The sequence below is a fragment of the Lepisosteus platostomus genome, chromosome 9 (genome assembly GCF_059453375.1).
Source record: "Lepisosteus platostomus isolate fLepPlt1 chromosome 9, fLepPlt1.hap1, whole genome shotgun sequence".
NCBI lineage: Eukaryota > Metazoa > Chordata > Actinopteri > Semionotiformes > Lepisosteidae > Lepisosteus > Lepisosteus platostomus.
The window spans coordinates 41,786,602-41,802,130 of NC_142619.1; the positions used below are offsets into that span (position 1 = coordinate 41,786,602).

The following is a 15,529-nucleotide window of genomic DNA, read 5'->3' on the forward strand; positions in this document are numbered from 1 at the left end:
AGAAAGCTGACAGCAAATATACTGTATATTGTGCAATAGATACAAAGCTATTGACACATAAGCACATAATGATGATCTATTAAGCCTTATAAAGTTAAAGTTAAAATATTCATTCAGAATTTCAGGGAAGCATTGAAAATACTGTATCTTCTTCTCCTGTGAGGAACTGATTTCTCACTTGAACGGGGAACAAATGGTGACTGAGACAGTATTCAACAAGCAAGGTTGTAAATCTCCAGCCTCAGGCATCTCACAAAACACTACTCGTGGTAAACATTCAGAGGATGAAACAACCACATCAAATATCTGATAGAAATAAATGAATTCTTAATGACTGGCACAGTTTAGCGAGGGGAGGGGGTGTGTATCCTAAGCATTAGTAATGAAATTTCAGAGGTTAGTTATATCTTTAAATCCCTCTGATAGTCAATACATACAGGTGCAGTATGTGACAGTGAAGTGTTCTACAGTGAAATACTGAATGTTTTACAGTGTAAAAGAACAAAGAATAGTTATTTTCTCCCACATTGTCCCCACAGATCCTGTATCATGGAGCATTTTGCAAAGAGTGCACTCTCTTCCAGGACTATGCATTTGAAAGCCCCAGAAAATTTGTTTTCTGCATTGAATTAAAGTAATTTCACTGGCAGCATAGCCTCTTTAAGAGATTGTTTTTGACTGCCAGAATAGATGTTTATTTATCCATCCATTTTCTAACTGCTTTATCCAAAATGGGGTTGTGGGGGAGCCAGAGCCTATCCTGGAGCAAGGCAGTGATTATGAAAGTTTTCATCTCTTCATTTTTGAAACAATATAAATTCCTTTTTATTCAGATCTATTCTTTCTACCTAACATTTTAAACCTAGCATTTTATTAATATTTTGCAATCATAAAGGAACTTTCACATTTTCCTGCCACAGACACACCGTCTGTTTGTAACATACAGTAGATATCTTAGGACTCTAATATGCTTATTATTGAAATGTTTTCTACAAATTATTTATAAAGTAAAACATAAATTTACTTTTTGAATCAAAGACTATTGAACAATATCATAACATGCAAGATTTTAATAAAAAAATATTACCTAATAGCTTCTAAATCTATTAATAAGATCTTCATCAATTATTTTAATGAACTGAGGACATGTATTGGTTTGAAGGGACTGAAACACATAGTCATCTGATTGCTATTATGAGTCATTATATAATGAGTTTCAATAAAACACCCATTTATGCCAGTGATTAGAAGACATCTTAAGTATTCATTCATCAAATAAAAGTTGAACACCTGGAGCTCTTAAAGACAACTGGCTTGATTTTGAAACAGTTGCACTAATGCTAGTGTACAGCTTGTGTTAACAGCTCTTTAAACATATCTGGAGTATGTATCAACTACAGTTTTCTGGAGACACAAAGGCTCTTGATTTTTATTTTTTCTGAACTAAAAACAAAATGTTTCCTTTTCAAGCTCAATACGTTTAAACTGTTCACTGTTTTTAAACAAACCCATAAAACAAGCAGGAATTTTGTCAAGATATAGAGATATCCACTAATGTACTTAACACTATTCTGTGGATATAAATAGAAAATCAGCATCAGCAGTGATTCGAATACTTTAGAATACTTCTAAATGTGAACAATTTGTTCAAGGTCTCCAATTAAAACTAAAATTTAAAAAAATACACCTATAACAATGATACAATTGTACTTATTTAAGCCAAATAAGAAAAAATATAGGCCATAGAACAATTACTCATACGCACTTCTTCCAACACAAAATGGTTTTGAAAATGAGCTGCTTCTCCTCCAGTACTAAGACCTTTACAAATGTAACCCCCACAGCTGATGAGGGAACATTGTAAACCAGTAGTTTCTCCGGTATTAAGTCCATTGATCAGGCTGAGTAAACAGCAGATCAGTTACTAATTTTATATGGAAAACCCATGCAAATTAGAGCACAACATTATTAAGACAGAATATCTATATAAATGTGAAAACTCTGTACGGATAGATTTTTATTTAAATTTCCATGAGCCACTGTGATTTTATCACACTGTTTCATAGTAATTGACCCATGATTTGAAACTTGCACAGCCCTAACTTTTCTCAGAAGGGCCATGGAATGCAGCTGATACTAAACATGGTATTTGTAAAACACAACATTGGAACTGGAAATTGTAGATGGTCTTAATTCAGTGAAGTCTTCACTACAATATCATACATATCTTCATTGACACAGGTAATAAAAATAATAATAGAAAACTATGAAATTGCAGAAACTAAGGTTAAGTTATTAACCAAATTAACAAATTAACAAATTCCATATGGTATTTACATCAAGAGTTATTAAAGAGATCAGTGAGATCACTTTTAAATGACTAACAGAAGGTTTTTCCTGTCATTAATAATTTTCAGGAGACAGGAAGAATGGCAATATAATACTACTGTTCAAAAAGGAGTTGACATCCTGAATCAGGTACAGTACCAATAGCCAGAACACAAATCACGCATATCATTTTTAAATACTGAACATCCCTAATAATACTTTACTGCACATTTTTGTACAATTATACTATTATTGGGGATACTGTAGGTAGCATTAACTGCACAGTGAGAGATCTTTCTTAATCTAGATTTTGTTTGGACAAGACACAAAAGGTAAAGGTACTTTTATCTGGGATGTTCAGAAACTTTTGACAAGCTTACCTACAAGTAGTTCAGTCTTAAACTTAGGCTCAGGAAAATTAATGGCACACCACATAAATTCAAAACTGGCTTTGGCATAAGAACATACAAAATTTAAGAATAGGTACAGATGAGAGGAGGCCATTCAGTTCATCTTGTAAATAATTGATCCAAGGTTCACATCCAGGCATTTCTTCAAAGACATCAGGAATCAGCTTCTACAACATGGCTGAGAAGTATATAATGCTTCCTGTTCTAACATTTATTGTAAATGTATTTTCATATAATTTCTTTCTTCTTCTTTTTTATGTTTCAGTGTTGGTATTGATGAAGCAAAGACTACAGAGAGTAATATGGAAATAGTTTGGACAATATGTAAACTGAGCCAAGGATCAGCATCACTGCTGTTCCTTGTATATATACAGCATAAATTATATTTATCAAGGTGTCACTAGCAGATTAGTCACATTTGCTGATGATGTAAAGCTTTGAAGAATGTCCAACAATGAAATAAAATCAATTGTGAAATTCTGTACACCGATAAGAAAAACATCAAAACACTTTGGCTGTACAGTGAAGATTAACAAAATCATCTTATAAATAATTATGCAAATGGGAGTTAAGTTTACAAAAGCAAAGCTGTTGTTTTCTAGACCTGAATTATTTTCTGTTCAGTAAGTACAAAAACAAACAAAATACATACTGCATACATATAGTATTAGTTACCAATATACAAATGGATCAGGAAGCACTGGTTCAGAAAAGAGCAGTAAGATGCATTACAGATGTTAAGGAGATGATTTATGAGGACAGGCTGAAGGAACAGTCACAATCTCAGTACAAGACAACTGACAAAGCATCAAGATCTTTGAAATTTTAAAGGGAATCCATAAGGGATTCCTTACAGATATACCAGCAGCTATCTCTCTCTGCAACTCATAACATAACAATAGTTGGTGATACTGCCAGCAGCCATATCATGCTGCAACTCACAACTGGCAACCCACTGAAGCTAAGCAAGGTTGAGCCTGGTTAAGACAGTTAAGAAAGTTAAGGTTGCTGCTGGAAGAGCTGTTAGTGGGACCAGTAGGGAGTGCTCACCCTGTGGTATGTGTGGATTCTCATGCCCCAGTATAGTGAGGGGTACACTATACTGTGAAAAGGCACCATCCTTCAGAGGAGATGTAAAACGAAGGTCCTGACTCACTGTGGTCATTAAAAATTCCAGGTTGTTTCTTGAAACGTATATGGGTGTCCTGCCCACATTTCCCCCTGGCCTTTACCAATCATGGTCTCCTAATGATTTGGCTTCATCACTCTGTTCTCTTCCCCATTGATAGCTGGTGTGTGGTCTGAATACTGGCGCACTATGGCTGCTGTAGCATCATCCAGTTGGGGCTACACATTGGTGGTGGAGGGGAGTCCCCATCACCAGTACGGAGCCTTGAGTGGAGTATCCAGAAAAATTATATGTAAGTAAAGATTTACCAGTAGTAGTATTATACCCTAGTAATTATTTAAAGTTCAGTGATCCACATGCTCAGACATAACTGAAAGCTAGATAAATGACATTTTCATGTTAACATTCCCTGATTCACGGTAGTACAATTTATTTACCACAATAAATGTATTTTTAGTCCTTAACTACATCCTTGTCGATGTAGATTATACAGTATATTCTACTTTGCTTTGATCATAAACAGAGGGAGTAGAAGGGGGACAATGTGATAGAAAGAGAGAGATTGTCACCGCACCTAAAAATGGTTTTTCTACACTTAAATCCAGTGTTTTATGCAATTAATTATATTCTTGGGATCATTTTTAGTGATTTCTTGTTTTTGCTTAACCTACGCAGTCAACTAAACATTCTAGTCATTTTCTTACTTAGACATATACTGGATATTTCATAAGGCATTTTCCAATTGATTGCTCAAAACAATATTTTGTTAAAGATAGCTAGCTCTACAAATCTGACAGAACATTCTATTGGTCTGGTTAGAAAACAATACAGTTGTGGAGTTTACTAAGTAGTTGGTCCAACTACAGTATGTAATGAATTGTTCAGGTGGGAAAAAAAACAGGAAAATACCCTGCCCTACAGGAATTGAATTTGACATCCTTGTTGTAGAAATGAACAGCTGGTGAAATAATATATTCTTAAGGTGACTAAAATCACAAAGTTACCAAAAAATATTATTGATTTTTTTAAGAAAAACAAAACCCTGCAAAAATGATACTATATATTTCAATAGAACTAAAACTGGGTATGTTTTACCAGCATTTTAACTTCTGTACGTTACAGTCAGGAGGGCTGGACAGCTTTCCAAATCTGTACTAATTTTGAACAAGGCAGTAGTTGATTCTAAAGAAAAAGCCTTAAAGAGGTTTTCATGATGAATGTATAGTGAGTTACCATAGTTCCAGTACCTCCAAACACAACTGCCGAGAAATGTAGCATTTAAATGAAACAAAGAATATTTGCCCAACTCTCCACCCTACTGACTTTGACAGGTGTCTACCTTTGGTTTTAACTCTAAGGAACAAGTGGAGTGGCACTGGGACTCATGAGAGGCACTGCTCAAAGTTTGTCTTCTTCCAGTACATAAACTGGCATTCTGTCAAATAACAAGATGAAGTATGTTCCAAGTATTTGAAAATTAATTTGTACTGCACCTTCCTTTGTATTCCATAAGCAATAGTGTACATTAATAAACTAAGCTCAGTTTTTTTTGTACTTGGGTAGCAATGTAAAGCAATTTCTATAATTGCTACATCATATTAGTAAACATTTATTTATTTAGAGAGACACATTTTATCATTTTATAGAACAGTGAATATATAGGATGTACTGAAAAAACAATTATAATTTGAATTTACTTAATTTTCATATGAATATATCAAAGGGAGCTGCACAGCTCACATTACTATATATAGGCTTTTTTTAAAAAAAATCCACAATATATTTGATAAAATTAGAAAGTTTAATACAAAATCTGATAACTTTTACAAAATAAAAAAAGCTTATTTTCTAGCTGCATAACAAAATTTGAACTAAAATAATTAGGTTTTTTGGGGAGGATACCCTTTTGTAAAAAGTATTTTAATATTCCAGAAAAAACCCTTTGAATTAATAGATTGTGAGCTTCTCTTATATGTTGATTCAATATTTTATTCGCGTATTCTGAATGCTATCATTACAGTTTCACTAAAAGCTAGTTCCACATACTGTATGTGAAATCAAGTTACTATTACTACATAATTAAATTCATTTCATGATCTAAATACATGAGTCTTGTAATATACTGTACAGTAGCATTCCTTTATGCATAGCAGAAAATGAAAACGCAATCATGAAAAAATTAAATGTGTAGTCATGTCCACGTCGTAATCTGAATATGTTTCTTAATCTTTTCCAATAGTGACACCTTGTGGTCATCATTAAAATTGCACAATATTCCAAAAATTGCGTAATATGCTTTGGCAGAAAGCCCATTCAATCAGTGCTTTTTCGTGTACATACCTTGTCTGGAAAACGTGTATGCAAAAGACAGATCTTAGCACACCGTTTCATTTAACAACATTTAATCTACAATAGTTTAAAAATATCATGTTACATAATGTAAATTGCACATAAGGACTATTTTAAAAACAATCTCATCCAACTGACATTAATGTCATAATATCCAGAAAGCCAAAGACAGAGCAAATTGATGCTAGCTTAATAACCAAAAAACATTGTAATGAGTCAGGAAAGGAAGTGACATTTAATTTCTTATTTCCTCATAATACCTTCAAAGACATGAGTTTTAACTAACAAATTTGATCAGGGAAGGGCTGATATAACAGGCCCTCCATTCTTGAGTACATAAAAAATAGAAAACAAGTCAGTGCCATTTTAAAAATGTTAGAATTTGCATCTGAAATTGTAATTTATTTGTCTTTGTTCAGGAATGCAATCTATTGTATCACATAAAAAGTACTATGCAGACATGGATAAAATCACCTTTTCTTATGGAAATACGAGGCTGTATCTTACCTTCTCTGTAGTCGGCGATGTTTGTTAGACACAAAATGGGCATACATTTATTTCTAAACACCACCTACATACATGACTCTCAACCAAGAAAATTTACTGTTCATATGATGGATCTAGGAACCATATATTCCATTGGGGTCTCCTTAATTATGAAGAACTATCCACAAAGGTGTCCAAGTATGACCTCTGATGGTGTATATTCATACATATGTGACAGTAACCCTATGCTTTGTCTTATAGTAGTAGCAGTGCATTGACATAAGGGAATTAAAGATCCTTTCATTTTCTCTATGAAAATAATTGAACACTTTACATACTTACACAAACCTGCAGGTAATTAACCTACCTGTATATGTTTGTGTAGAAATACAAAAGGATAAGTTATCCCAAGCAGTGCAACTCTCCTTCTCAATATGTTTTGGAATAACAAGTGACATAAAAAAAATACACTAGTATGCAGATCAAACTAAGTATGCCAGTCCTAAATTGAGAACTTTAGTACATCTTTTTGAAAACTTATAATAATAATAATAAACTTTATTTTATATAGCACCTTTAAAGGTGGTTTCTCAAAGCGCTTTACAGGATGACAATAAATAAGAAGATTTCACAAGATAGGACACAATTATAATTACAACAATACAACAATAACAATAGAGGAGACCGTGGAAGGTGGTATTAAGAAGAGCAGAGGGGTGAATAATGGAACCAGTTAAGTAAAGGCTTTTCTGAAGAAGAAGGTTTTGAGTCTGGATTTGAAGGAGTTTAGAGAAGGTGACTCTCTAATATCCTTGGGCAAAGAGTTCCAGACCTTGGGGGCATAGCAGGAGAAGGCCCTGTCGCCCATACAATGTAGACGGGCTTGGGGGACAGTAAGGAGGGCAGAATTTGAAGAGCGGAGGTTGCGAGGTGGGGACTAGGGCGATAAAAGTTCAGACAGGTATTGAGGTGCCAAGCCATGTAAAGCCTCATAGGTGAGCATGAGGATTTTAAAGTCTACGCGGAATTTGACCGGAAGCCAGTGCAAGGACTCCAGGATAGGAGTAATGTGAACACTTGCACTAGACCTGGTCAGGATTCTGGCTGCTGAATTATGGACATACTGCAGCTTGTTCAGAGTAGATTTAGATACCCCAGGGAGTAGAGCATTGCAGTAGTCAATTCGAGAGAATACAAATATGTTGATCAGCTTTTCAGCCACTTCAGTGTGATCTCTTATTATTTTAGATGTACAGTACCTTACAGGTTCATTTTTAGTAAATGAGAAAATGTCACAGTCCTTACATTGATAAGAATGTTCACTTTTACCCCTATACTAAGGTATTAAAAAAAACTAGCAAAGAGTAAATACCTATGGGGGTATAAAGTAAAAGATTAATACCTTGCAAGCAGAGACTCAAAGGTTGATGGAACCCTTTCAATATACAGTAACTGAGGCTGCCCACATTTAAAGACTGCTCGCAATGTGCCAATGGCATATACATCAAACCTAGTTGTCAGTAAGGGAAAATATCTCTTGATTTAATAAAACTGCTGTACAGAAAAGCTTTGTGGAAAATCTAGCTTCAGGGTTGCTTCTCATCGACCTGCCAGGCATCATCACAGCAGGCTATGAAATACATTTTTCTGTTTCACATTTCAATATTCTATAAAGAAATTATAATCCAAAATACAATGTATGAAGCAAGTAAAAAAGAAATCAACCAACTAGTAGTTTAAATTCATTTACTTAAATTAAAAAAATGTACAACACAGTTTTTACAATAGACATCATTCTCTTTAAAAACTTTACAGGGAAATTTTGTACATTTCTTATAAATTCCTGCTTCATAATTTGTCTGCAGACACCGGCAACGTGGATTACAAATAATTATTCACAACTCTTTTTAAATTGACTTCAAGAAATGTCATCTTTCATTTTTCATACTGATCGGGAATATTACGAAAATAGCCAACATTTACACACATATAGAACTAATACTTTGTTAACACCAAGAACTACACATATTTATAAAACAATATTGTGCACCTTTCTGGATGGTCATGGCAATCTTTTTTTCCTAAGAAAAAAACAGAACTGCAGTCTCGTTAAAACAAGAAATCTTGAGTTTTAAAACATAACAGCAGAAGAAAGTGTTCATGTCACATGACATTATCTATGTTTCAATTATTAAAGTTCAGTATATAGTATATAAAGTTCAGTATAACCTTAAATAATGCAAAATCGCCTTACACGTATTCTGTTCTACTATCAGACGTTAGTATGGCTTAATACCTTTAATAATGTATTCTGTCTTCTTAGTGGCTGTATAAAGTACTGTTAGGAACCTTTGACTGAATTAAACAAACGTCAGAAAAGCAAATATTTAATTACAGTAAAACCATTTTCATTTACACTGTTCACACATGTTAACATGTTACACATGTTTTTTTTTAAATTGGCCTGTGAATTGTCTATGACCATTCAGAAAGGACACTGACGTTCACACTGATGTTTCAGTAGAAAAAGATATATAGCCAGTTATCATGCCCCGTTCCACTCATGGGATTCAAACTAGCTTTACTTCTGTAACAGAAGCTGCAAACAGTGGAGCTTAAACAAACCTTCTGTAAACATTTAAGTTTAGGCAGAACATAATCAAGCTGTAACCTAAAGATGAGAATTAGCATTTGGCAAACCTATACCTTTTAAAATACATTCTGTGCTTCTTTAGTATGGTCTTCTACACTGCTTGCATTCTGGGAATACAAAGGCAGTTTCAAGGTTAGTGGTATCAACTAAGTGGTTTTGGGTATGAGCATTAAACAGAACAGCCTTTCTTAGACTACAGGTCTTGTTTCCTAGGATCTACAGATTAGAATAAACACATTAATAAGTATCTTTTCTTTTTGCTTTTGTCAATAAATCACAACATACATTTTTTGCAAGGTGATCTAACAAAACTTGGCATATTGTTTAGAATGTGACAATGCTTCCTGCTACCGTGTTCACTCCCTTTGCAGAGACACACAAATGCAAGTCAAGAAAATTGGAAGACCACCTTGATGTATGCTAGCAAGATCTCCAGTAAAATGGGAATACATTGAAAAGTTAAGGGGGCACTCACTTATGTACTTGCTGTTTTGGTAATATATACTGTACAAATGTGATTGGAATTCTGAAACTGAAAATCTGAAAACAAGCAAATGGCACAATTTATATGAAACTCTAAAAGAGTACTCATATGTGAAGCACTGCTGAACTGAACTGGCCTGTTCTTGATGCAAAAAAAAGGAAAAACGCTTTCAACACACAATTCTGAATACAGGACCACTAAGAATCTGATCACTGTTTAAGAGAGTTCCCGTATTGTTTTTCTTTTCATGACAGCTCTTCCAAGGTATTCATAATGACCACCACCCGAGCTACTGAGCAAAACATACAGTAAATGACAATGTGAAACTGTCAATAGTGTGGTTACCTGTGCAACAGTACCTACCCATTAATACAACTGCCTTTTAAAACAAAGTGCAAGACACAGTAAATGCTTTGGCATGGGACTGATAAATGTTTAATGTCTCTGTCAGCTGTTCAAAGTTTGTCCTAAAGGTCAGAACCTCCTTTAAAAAAAGACCAGCTTTAATACAGAATGGCAAAGCAGTAACTGCCCATAAATGAAGTCAAACCTCTTCCTCTGACGTTTGTAAGGGACACTATGATGAATTTATTAAATGGGCATTATGTACAGTGCAAGAGGTTAGCAAGTATAGTGGTAGTGCAAGGAAATGTTGTACTATAAATGTATTTCTCATTTTGATATTCTAGCTGTGGCATTTATTATATGTATTATCTAATTTAAAGTGGGAACCTTTTTAAATGACCTTAAAGGACCTCTTCTAAAGCAGAGATGCTACAAGGCGTATACAGTAGTTGCACTGCAGAGTGTGCAGTTTCTGTTTCTGTCTTACTGTACTGTAAAACCCTGACTAAACAGAAAGGTCTAATCTAGTAAAGCGTATTTTGAACTGTATATGTAATGTAATTGGAGATTAACAGACACCTCCAACCTATTGAATGACAGTTATAATATAAATGACCAAATATTTTTGCTTTAGTTTTGGCTATTTGTATGAATTGTGTGATGAAAACAGAATCACCCAATGAAAGAAACGTCAAGATGACTAATTAATTTCATCAAGCAAGCACTCTGAAACATTGTTGTACCAATCTGAAATACTTTGTATTCAACAGGCATTGTCAGTATCTGGACCTTTCAGCCATAAAATATTGGTAACACTTTAGTTTAGGAATTTTCCATAAATCATTACATTGTATAAACATTTTAAGAATTGTGCTACAAATCAGTTATACAATATCAGTAATAATGTGCCATTGTAATATATTCATGCTAAGAAAGTGGAATATATATACAGTATATGAAGATTGATTTGTAATAACTAGCTCTTTCTAGGCATGTAATAGTGCAATAAAATGAATATAGGTTGTTAATAATAAATTTGCTTTGGTTCAAGTCTCCAGTTAAATAATTTGAATAATATTAGTAGGATCCACTACAATAATTCAAAAAAAATAAGCTGTGACTTATCATAATTTCAATTGGTATGTTTTCATCTTTTGGTATTAAAGAAGGCATTCCAATAATCATGGAGTGAAATATTTTAATACAAAAAGAAAAGGCAATAAATATGTCACATATTTTAAAATGACTGGGTTCACAAAAGCTGATCTATTGTTCGTATCCAACTATACCAGGTTCCCAAACAAAAGTGTTTCCAAAATATGCATGGCTGATAAACTGCAATTTTAAATGCAAGTTAAAAAAGGCTATAATTTGTCTTGCCCAAGTGAATCCTAAATTCTATTTTCTCACACTTTCAAAGCACTTGTAAACAAATGCTAAAAGTGCTTCCTGTGCAAGGCTTGCAGTGATAATTACAGTTAATTAAAAATGAAGAAATTAAACAGGCAAGTACAAAATACACAATCTGTACAATACAAATCTCCACGACCTGAAAAAAAAGTATTGCAAAGCAGGCAAAGGAGATCCTGCCCCCTCCCACAATCACAGAGGAAATTACTATGTTCTGCACTCAGGCTGCTAGGTTTCATTGTTGGATGCTGATGACATTATTTTCATGTACTGGGTGAAAATTGTCTCAAAGGCCTCATCTCTGTGAATCATGGCACCAAACACGAGTGGCTAAAGGAAAATGAGAAAAGAAAGGATTAGTCAAATTTGTAAAAGTATTTTTTCACATGCAACTGCATTACAAAAAAAAAATCCTATTCGTTTGTACAGGTTAATTTCACCCTGAAGGAAAAGAACTGTTTTAATAAGTAGAAGCTGAAAAATACTTATCAATTGTGGAGTCTTTTAAATGTTATTTTACTCATTCTCATATTTTCATTTTGTCCTCCTTACCCACCCCTTCACCTCATATTTCATAAGAGTATATGAATGGTTGCAAATGAGAGAAGGCTATAAAACCCTTCTAGCCAGTTTGGTAGCTAGTATCTAATTGACCTAATCCAGCTGTTTCTTGAAAAAAGCAGAGGTGCTTCCTGTTCTCAATTTTAATACTACTTTCATATGGTTTTCCACTGTCAGAAAGTAATGGTAAAAGTGGAAGTATCTAGATTAAATAATATGCAAATCAAGTACTAGCATCACTACTCTTCCTTGTAAAGATAAATAGTCCCTGGTTGAGCTTCATGTTTTTTTTTCTGAAGATGTCCTCAGCTTTGACTTTGTTAATCCTGTGAGTAATCTGAATACTTTTGTCAGATTTCTTTGTAGTCTTCTCTGTTCAAGTTCAATTGCTTCAGCCCGTCAATGCAGGGCATGCTCTTAAACTCAAAAAGAATCTGGTTGTTCTTTTCTGGAGTGATTTCAGAGCAGGTATATCTTTTCTATAATGTGGTGAACATAGCTGTGCACAATATTCTAAATATTTAGCATTTGTTTACATTTAATAACATCTGTCAGGTGTTTGTCCAGTTTGCTATTTTATCTCATTTGTTTTGAATTTTACTTGCTGCTTCTATAGTGTTTACTAATCCGGATCACTGATATAAAAACAGGAGAGCAGTGTCTCTAGTACAGATCCCTGTGGTACTCCACTAATTGCATCACCCCAGTAAAAGTTCCTTATTTTTACTATTTTCTTTTAACTAATTCTTAGTTCAAACACACATTTCCCCCAAATGCCAGATTTGTAATTTGATTATCTTTTATGAGGAATTTCATAAAAAGCCTTCTGTAAATTTAAACACACCATATCAAATGTTGCATGGGTATCCATTACTGTTGATGCCTGTACCAATAACTCCAACAGGATGGCTAGGCTAAATCCATGTTGACTATTCCCTAGGATGTTATTTCCATGATGGTGATTGTACAGTTTAATTTTAATAATCGTTTCCATAACATTACATGTAAAAGAAGTGAGAAGGTAATTACTTCAAACAATTACAGGTTAATCCCACATTGAAAAGTAGAAAGATATAATACAATGTTTCAACCAATGAAGCTTCTTCAGGAGTGAGAGAGAGTAACAAAGGTAGCAGGGATATAAAAGCACAAAAGGACAAAGAACAAAGTATTTGAAAATGGGCACAGAGCAGGTGTGAGTGTCTTAATGAAAGGAAATTGGAGGAGAGGTGTGAAAATCAAAAATTATTTTTAAATCTAAAAATGTGTTATCACGTGACCTTTGGGGTATCTCCAGGATGCTCCACATGTTAGCAAAGCATATCACTAGACCACATCCTTTATGAAGTATTAAATACGTTGTATACATGGTGTGGAAAATATGCTTTTTACAGCTTTGTCATTTACAGCTGGTTTAATGATATCAAACATTCCTGCTAAAATGACCACCTTTTCAGTCTTTGTGACTATACCTGGGCAGTAAACACACCTCCCTTACACCTTCAATAACCTTACAGTGCAATGGAAATACTTATTCTCTAGAATCAAAATTAAATTATTGTCTATATTACATGTTATCTGGCACATTAATTATTATGCCAACAGAAAATGGTATTCACCTAGCTTGTGTAATTTCTGCTTTCTGTCTCATTACCCCATGCACATAAAGAAGGCTGAACAGCCAAAATATGTTTTTCTTTTTAGCATGGAATTAACATCTACTTGTTCCTTTGAAAAGTGAATTTTATTATATTTTACTTGTTTTTCTATTAATATTGTCACAAGTAGGGAACATTTTTGCTTAAAACTACTTATTACATTACATATTATCGTTAAAACTATATATTTATAACACAGATCCATTATCTGCTTGGTTTTTTTAACTTCAGAGACAATTATTTTGCAGACTATTTTATTAGAGTAACAAAATGTGACCAATATTATCATACATAGTCCCTTATCAATCTAACACATGATGTCTGAAATCATGGCACAATAAATCAGAATGTATATTACCTTATTTACACATTGTAGTACACAACCACCAAGCAAAAAAAAATGCTCAAAGTAATTACAAATGAAAATCAATAAACATGGGTAGGATAAGTGTATGAAGCAGTTACCTTCTGTGTGGATGGTGTTGCTATTGAAATACCCATTCCTGATCCTGGCAAAACAGACAGCACTTTGTACTAGAATGAAAAAAAGAATGCAATTTGAAAATTAGGAAAAAATGTTTTCAAAGTATGACTGATAATGTGTCATTATCTGATGTTTCATGACCGGTAGTCCTTATTTGTTTAAACTTATTTTCTTTCAGTGTTTTTTGTATTCAGATGAAAACACATAATTATCAGTCCTTACATCTTTACCCATCACTCAAATATTTTCAATAATAAATATGTCCATTGATTAATGGACAAATTTAGGTTCAAGGTCTAAAAATAGTCACTACTTTCTCAAGTAACAAAACAAATAACAGATCTTTGTAAATTGGCTGTTTTAAAAAAATCATGACAATATTAATACTTTAAAATTCTTAATCCCATGTAATTTAATTTACACAAATTGTGCTTTAGAAAAAGTTAAATATTACATAACATTGTTTCTTTTTTTTCACTATACAAATAGGTGGAAAATGCTATTATAAATTAAAAACACTACAGATAACATCCATATATAATGTATAAAATGCAAAAAGAAGCTTAAATGTACCTTTTGAATATCTGTAATGTCATTTAGTTTTATCACCTTATTTTTCTTCGATGAACCTGACTTGGAGCTTTCAAAACAGAGATAACTAGAGAAAAAGAAAATCAAACAATAATCAAAGGAAGTATGTTAAATGGGGGATATTGCACAAAAATGTTCTTTTGACATTAAGACCGAAAGGCAAAAAGATACTCCTGATTGCTGCCCATGAAATCATCAGTCAGACCTAGGATTTATTCAACATTTATTCTGATGCAGAAAGAAGGCAATTTGAATATTAAATGAATACAAAAATTAAACTCCATAAAGAAATAAGTATACATAATACCTTAGATCAATACTAAACAGGTCAAAAACACCAAGTTTCTTAAAAATACAACAAATTCAATATGGAGAATGCATAACAATGTAAACATAACTGCATATACAGTATACAGTGAAAGCATATTAAAATATACAAGAGTACATATAAGCAATAAACATCGTTTAGTTTCAATACTAATAGCTATGAAAATGTATTATTGCATACCTTAAATATTAAGAGTATAATACTGTAAATTATAAACAATACAGAACAGAATTTAACAATGGACATTATGGTAATTCTACTTTGGACTTTTAATTGATTGTCTCTGCTCACAAACAATCCAAGAGTCCTGCCT

General features: G+C 33.3%; 1 protein-coding gene across 6 annotated transcripts in view; it reads right to left on the minus strand.

Annotated features, from left to right (window-relative positions):
- Positions 1–8,434: 8,434 nt before the first annotated feature.
- Positions 8,435–15,529, minus strand: part of gramd4a (GRAM domain containing 4a) — a 77,435-nt gene continuing 70,340 nt past the window's right edge. For all 6 annotated transcript variants that reach the window (XM_088645049.1, XM_088645047.1, XM_088645048.1 and 3 more), the window contains 3 exons: positions 14,871–14,955; positions 14,279–14,347; positions 8,435–11,924 (listed from right to left, as the gene is read on the minus strand). In XM_088645049.1, the coding sequence (XP_088501175.1) occupies positions 11,823–11,924; positions 14,279–14,347; positions 14,871–14,955 (256 nt within the window). In that variant the 3' untranslated portion in view covers positions 8,435–11,822. The remainder of the gene's footprint in view (positions 11,925–14,278; positions 14,348–14,870; positions 14,956–15,529) is intronic.